General features: G+C 31.6%; 2 protein-coding genes across 2 annotated transcripts; one reads left to right on the top strand and one right to left on the bottom strand.

The window, feature by feature from the left end:
• Positions 1–391: 391 nt before the first annotated feature.
• On the bottom strand, positions 392–1,636 carry LOC130802997 (uncharacterized). The gene is made up of 2 exons (XM_057667136.1): positions 967–1,636; positions 392–676 (listed from the first exon to the last, which is right to left on the bottom strand). Exons 1-2 carry the CDS (start codon positions 1,591–1,593, stop codon positions 596–598), a joined length of 708 nt encoding a protein of 235 aa, XP_057523119.1. The 5' UTR covers positions 1,594–1,636; the 3' UTR covers positions 392–595.
• A 1,745-nt stretch (positions 1,637–3,381) lies between these two features.
• LOC130802999 (60S ribosomal protein L35a-3-like) lies at positions 3,382–6,461 on the top strand. Its single transcript, XM_057667138.1, has 5 exons — positions 3,382–3,542; positions 3,627–3,662; positions 3,899–4,127; positions 4,219–4,261; positions 5,982–6,461. The coding sequence occupies exons 1-4, from the start codon at positions 3,511–3,513 to the stop codon at positions 4,258–4,260; spliced, it is 339 nt and encodes a 112-aa protein (XP_057523121.1). The 5' UTR covers positions 3,382–3,510; the 3' UTR covers position 4,261; positions 5,982–6,461.
• The last annotated feature ends 489 nt before the right edge of the window (positions 6,462–6,950 follow it).

Here is a 6,950-nt window from a genome sequence, read left to right on the forward strand (position 1 = left end):
AATTTGCCACTGGACTTAAAATTTCTTAACAAATGTAAGTCGCACTTAATAACATTATTATCACTTTAATCCCGAACATTTTTAATGTAATTCGAAATTCAAAAAAAAAAAAGAAAAAGAAAAGAAATTAATTATTTTATTTTTTAAGTTATTGTTATTTAATAAATGTTGTAATAAATTATTTTATTTGAGTAGATTATTATATTATGATAATGTTATTATAATAATTAGTGTTGAATTTAAATAATTTGAAAATTAAAAATAAATAAATAAATAAAAATTTAAATAATCTGAACAAAAGATAAATGGGAAAAAGAAATGAAAACAAAGGAAAGAAGTAAATAATGGGAAAGAAACACAAAGAGAAGAAGCTAGTTGGAGTGAAGGAAATCCAAGATCATATACTGCAAGACAATTTAATTTGTAAAATATGATTCATATCGATAGTTCATTACATCATACATGATCATTAATTAAAACTTGGAATAATTTAGTAGATAATAATAATACTTGCAATATATAAAAGCATTACAAAAGTAATATAGTCCTGCCAGGCTGCTGCCTGCTACTATAAAATAACCGGAAGATCAAAGCTTTAGATGGAAAGCTTCTTACGAAGGAACACAGTGGTCAATACAGTGTTGGTCTCCATCGACGCCTTCAACATTGCTAATCCCTACATACAAAACCATAAAAACACATTACAAATAGGCGAGTAAATAATTGGATTATTTAAATACATAATTAGAATAGAATATTAATAGGCGAGTAAATATGATTTTATTAAATTCGTCTTAACATATATTTAATTTTTTACTATATATTTTTTAAATTTTTTTATAAAGCGTATTTAGATATATTAAAGTTTAAAATTTACTTTGATAAACTATTAAAAAGTAAACAAAAAAGAAAAAAAAAACAGAAAGAATACTACATAATTAAAAAATTGTTAAATGAAAAAATTACCTCATTAAGGCGAACTTGAACTTCTTTCTCAACCAAAAGAGAAACATCCTTAACACCAAATTTATTCATAAGAGTAATACTAGAAATGGTAGACATGGGTTTAACCTCCAAATTATCCATAACCATATAAGTTACCACTCCCTTCACATATCCATCACTTCCAATCCCAATGCTTGATGACGCATTCTGAGAATCCGCTGGGGGCGCGATATAATTCAGCTCAGTCGACATTTGCTGATTGCAGCTCTTACATTTTACCCCTGAACAGTCTGTATAATTTCGACGACAATAGCAGCACAGATACATTTTCTTGTGGGATGCTGTATTCGCACCATTTAATGAAAGTAAAGGAACATTGACAGATACAGTTGGCTTCAATAAAGTGTTTTTGTTCAGATTTGGTTGAAAATAATCAGTGCTGAGAGTCTCGATGCTATTGTAAAGTGATCCTAGACAACCCACCATGCCCTTGGCAGTTAAGAGTCGGATGATAGTACCAACTGGTAAAGACATTATATGGAATAAGAAATCCACAAAATCTTTCCCACTTTCTGCGAACAATACTTTGTTTGTTTTTGAATCAATCAGAAGCTTTAAAATTACCGTTTCATTCTCTTCATCTTCCATTTTTTTTCTTTTTCTTTGATTTTTCACTGCTGATTGTTGAAGATTGAATTATGTCGATATATATAATAAGGAAAGATTGAGTTTCAGGGAGAATTCCAGCAGCCAATTTGCTAAGGTTTTTAAGCATTGTAAATGTAAATTAATTAATTGTAATCAATTCACCATATGGAAAAACTAAAAGTCTCAATTTGAATCTACAGAGATTTTACAGTTTTAAATTTTTACACTTTATTAACGATACTTTAAAGTTTTTTCGATTATTAATGGTTTCTTCGTGTTATTGGGCGTTTTACAACTGTAACATTTTAAAATTTTTTCAGTTTAAAATCGTTCAAAACCATTAATTTTTTTAATGTTTTGGAGATTTTGGACAGAAAAAAATTAAAAATGTTACGATTATAAGACGCTCAATAATACGAGGGTACCATTGATAATCAAAATAACTTAAGATTACAATTAATAATAAAGTGTAAAAATTTAAAGTTTAGTAATTTACGCATGAAAACAAAAATTATTACATCCACAAAATTAAAGCAGCAAACAAATGGTTCGTTTTCGTAGATTAGAGTATTGTGAAAACTGAAACGTGTAGAGAACAGGCAAAATGGACAGTCGCCAAAAGTATGTTCTTGCAATTGTATGTGTAATAAAAAATTGTAATAATTATAATTATTATTATATATTAAAAATCTTTGCATTAATATGAATTATATTAAATAACATAAATACTCCTACATATTATCTTCAATAAATATTTGAAAAATATAATTAATTTTTTTTTTAAATTGAAAAAAACTTAAAGTGAATAAATAAAAGAGAATAAATAGAAAAATTCCTATTGACCAGACCATATCATGGTAATTGGCTTCATTCGTATGCACCCAAGTGCGATGAAAGAATTTGTGTAGATATGTGTGGTCAATCTATAGTCTTCACAAGTAGTGATGGGCGGAGTGTTATAACTGGTATTAGAACAACCCCGCGATTGTGGCTATTATTGTGTTAAGTGGACCTAGCAGGGAAAGATCCTAAAATTAAGGTGCAACGAGGACATTGCGTTCTTAGGTGAGGGTGATATCTGAGATTAAGTTTGAAAAAAGATTTATAGCCTACACATCTCAACAAGATGGAACTTCTTTTCAAAGGACCAATTTGTTAAGAAATCTAAGTTAAACGTGTTTTCCGGGGAGTAATCTTATGATAGGTGACCTCATGAAAAGTTTTTTCGGAGTGCGCACAAGTGAGGTCAAAGTTTGCTCAATGTACTTGAATTGGAATTCATAATTATTTAAAATGCATATTTAAAGATATTGAAATTCAAGGGAAAGAACGAAGTAATAAATCGTATCAATTCTTTGGTTTGTCGGACGTACACAACTTTATTTTTGTTAGTTATAGGTTGTCAATTATTAACCTTTAGTAACAAATACCATATGTAATTACAGCCTGTCTTATATGAGACCGTCTCATGGTGAGACGATTTCAAAACAAGAGCCCATAAATTAAAAAATTTTATTATTAGACTATTAAACCCAAGTATGAAGCATGTTTCACAATAAAACCGTTTTATACAAGAACTTGCGATCTAATTAACATAAATAAAAAGTGAATTTAATGTATTGCATCGTTCAATTTTATCTATTATAATAAATAATAAATAAATAAATTAATTAATTATATATATTTTTCCCATGGAAATAAAAGACGGAACAAAACAGTATTTTTGTTGGGTACTTGTTTATTTGTTAATTAAAAAGTCATAATTATATGATTATTCCCTTAAAATTATCTTAACCAACAAGGAGATGCAACCATAGGGCTTGAACTACATTCGATAATCGATACCTCTTCATTTTCCAGTCCCTTCCTTCACCCTCCTTCCCCTTCCCCTTCCCCTTCCCCTTCGGAGAAACAAAAATGGTGAAGGGTCGTCAAGGAGAACGAGTCAGGTATTTCTCTTTACTCATTTCACTCTTTCTCTCTTATTTATATTATCCAATTATAACATCTTACATCTTCTTTTTTCATTTCAGGCTCTATGTCAGAGGCTCAATTTTAGGTTACAAAAGGTAATCCCCAGTGTCTTTCTGTCATAGGACAAATAGGAGAGTTTGTCCAAGAGACTAGCCTATTAGGTGAGGGGCTCATTTGCCTATAAACTCCACACTAATTGCACTTTACAACTGTGGTGAGACAAGCCCCATACCTTGCAATGGACCATAACACTTTCCCCTTTAATTGTATTGGGAAATTTCTTTTTTTGATTTTGGTTTTAAATTTGATCTATTTTTAACTGTTAAATTAGGTCAAAATCAAACCAGTACCCAAACACATCTTTGATTCAGATCGAGGGAGTTAATACCCAAGAAGAAGTTGCTTGGTATTTGGGAAAGAAATTGGCTTACATTTACAAGGCCAACACTAAGAAGAATGGCTCACATTATAGATGCATCTGGGGTAAGGTTTGTAGGCCTCATGGTAATAGTGGTGTTGTTCGTGCTAAGTTTAAGTCCAACCTTCCTTCTAAATCAATGGTATATACTTCTCTCTGTTTCTTTATTGTTTTGTTTTAAGGGCTATGATTATTTGGTGTAAAGTTGATAATGTTTGGATTTTTGTTTGTAGGGTGATAAGGTTAGGGTTATAATGTACCCCAGAAACATTTAAGGTAACTCTTGCTTTCATTTTGATTTGTGATATTCCATTTGTTGGGTGTAATTTTGTAGCTTGATTGATTTTGATCTTATGATCTATGTACAATTGGAATTGTGATGCAGTATATACAAATGTGATGGTTGCATTTGTGATAATTTACCCATATCTTATAATTCGAGGAATTTTAGTTTGGGATGATTTACTTTTACCCTAATGTTCTGATGAGGAGCAGTTGTTGACTTGCTGTAGCACAATGTTGCCCAGATTTCTCTGTAGTATGATTAAGCTCGTTATGTCTGTCAATGTTCATATGGAAACTCTAATGCCATATTTGGTTGTGTTATTTTCTTTGGGTTTACAAAGATGGAACAAAATGTTGTAATGTTTATGCTAAGTCTATGTCAAATACTCTTGAGTCTTGATGCTTGGTGAGAGCTTGTTAGGATTGAAAGTGTTGGATATTGAATAATTCACAAGTCTTTTAAATTGGAGTGGGGCTGCTGCTGAGTAATATTCGTAAGTTTTACTGTAGTCAGATGTTTTGCGTACACCCTTTGTCCCGTAACTTTTGCTATAAATACAAATTCTGAGCAACATAATGAAAGAGAGGAAATTTCTTTTATGGGAGTTGATAGAATGTGTAGAAGAGATGAAAAGATCAGTTAACTGTGTGGATTTGAATGTATTAGTGTTTAGGGGCCTTGCAATACCTTATGATTTGTTAAGGTAAACACTAACGTGACATATGAGTTCCATGAATACGAAGTTATACACTGAGTAGATAAATGAATTCCATCTAAGAACCTTAATGACCAGAAATCCAATATTAATAGAGATCAAACAAGAATAATATTGTTTGAATTGTAGATATTACTAGAATATCGGAAATATTTTTCATGCTATCTCAAAAAAAAAAAAAACACAAAGAGTACTTCATTTAAAGTGAAGGAGACTCCAAAATTTATTCTGTATTAAAATGAAGCTTTTGATGAAGGGAGAAAAACATGGAAACAAGTACAACTGTAACAGTTACAACTAACAAGTCATAAAAGTAATTATGCTGACATTCCTTCCTGGAAGAGAGGGGTAGTGTGCAAAATCTAGAGATATTTGGAGCAAGGAGAGTGAGAAGAGGAGGCAAGAGCAAAAAGAGGCATGAGTTTAGGTTTAGAAAGACGAGATGACGCTGGCATGTCTAAAGAAGTTGAATGATAGATTTGAATGTGATTTGAACGTTAGGTTTTGTTTTGTTTGGAGATACAACTGAAGGTTTATTGTTGCCTGAGAGTTCATTCTTCATTTTTTTGGGGATTGGCCCAAAACTACAAGTTCTTTGTTTTTAAAAGCAATTCAAACAATTTGAATAATCTGTCATCTTTATGAGTTCTGTATATTCGTATTCGTATGTTCGAATATTCGATCCGTATATCCGAATTCGAAAGCTTGTACAAAATATCCAAATTTGAAAGCATGTATGAAATATTCAAATTTGACACCACATGATCCAAAAAATATGAATTTTAAAAACAGGTAAGAAATTTGCTGCCAAATTTGGATTTGATAGTGGATTTTTGGGATCATTGCACCCTCCTAGTTTTGTTAGTCCTGCAATCTGCATTTGTGTGCTTGAATTATATACTTATTGTTACCTCTGAGCCTGCTGTACTGGTTTCAGATTGTGCATATCTAAAGTATCAATTTTGAGTTGATAGTACGTCTAAATTTTTTTGCAGAAGCTACGTATGCAAGTTGGTAAACCGAGGAATTTGGAGTAGACCTATTCACCGGAGAGCTACAAGGAGCCATTTTCTTTTACTTTTCTGGCCTGTTGTAAGTTGTATCTTGGTGGTCATTTTTTGTTCTGAAACCCGAAATTTTGAATCTTTTTTTCTATGACGAATGTAATGCTGGTTTGTCTGTCTGATATCAAACGGTAATTTTCAATTTTTCGATGGTTTTCTGCAATAGTCTCAAAATGTTGGTGTTCATATATCTTAATTTGTTACGATACAAATCTACAGTCTAGTAATCATAGTTTGATGTAGAAAAGAAATTGCGATTTGATGAGAATAATGATGAATATGGCTTGGCTGTTGAGTTCGCACCACTGTGAAACTATATGGATTTTCATACGCAACTGATTGAAATTTCAGTTTTGTTTTTCGGGTTTCAAAGAGGAGCACGGCCATTACTTCAGAAATCCGAGCAAAAAGGTTGGCTATTGTGGATTAACATTTGATTTTTTTCATTGTCCATCGTTGCTCACTTTGTTGGGGGAGGGAGAAGAAACGAACTTGAACTATCTCGAAGAGTTGCACTCAAGATGGATTACCAAGGTTTCATTTCAGTGATCATTTGCATGAATTCATCTTTTTCATTCATTTTGATTTTCTACTATCTCGACTTCTACTCGTATGCATTTCAATTTGTGTACGGTTTTTCTTTCTCTCTTTTCAAGTCTCCTGAGTTTTGCGTTGTTATTTTTCTTACTGGAACAATCTTAAACAATTTTTTATCTTCTCCTCAATATTAGATCGATAAAGTCGAAATTTATGCGGACGAGCCGCAGGTTGGAAAGTGAAGATGCAAGTACTAGACCAACGGTACAATTGGTACAAATGGCATGAATAAATGTGTAGTTAAATAGTAAGCAGCTCATTAATATAATGTGCATCTGGGTTAGTTGTTACGAATAGCACGAT

Source organism: Amaranthus tricolor, chromosome 16, assembly GCF_026212465.1.
Source record: "Amaranthus tricolor cultivar Red isolate AtriRed21 chromosome 16, ASM2621246v1, whole genome shotgun sequence".
In the NCBI taxonomy this organism is placed as follows: Eukaryota; Viridiplantae; Streptophyta; class Magnoliopsida; order Caryophyllales; family Amaranthaceae; genus Amaranthus; species Amaranthus tricolor.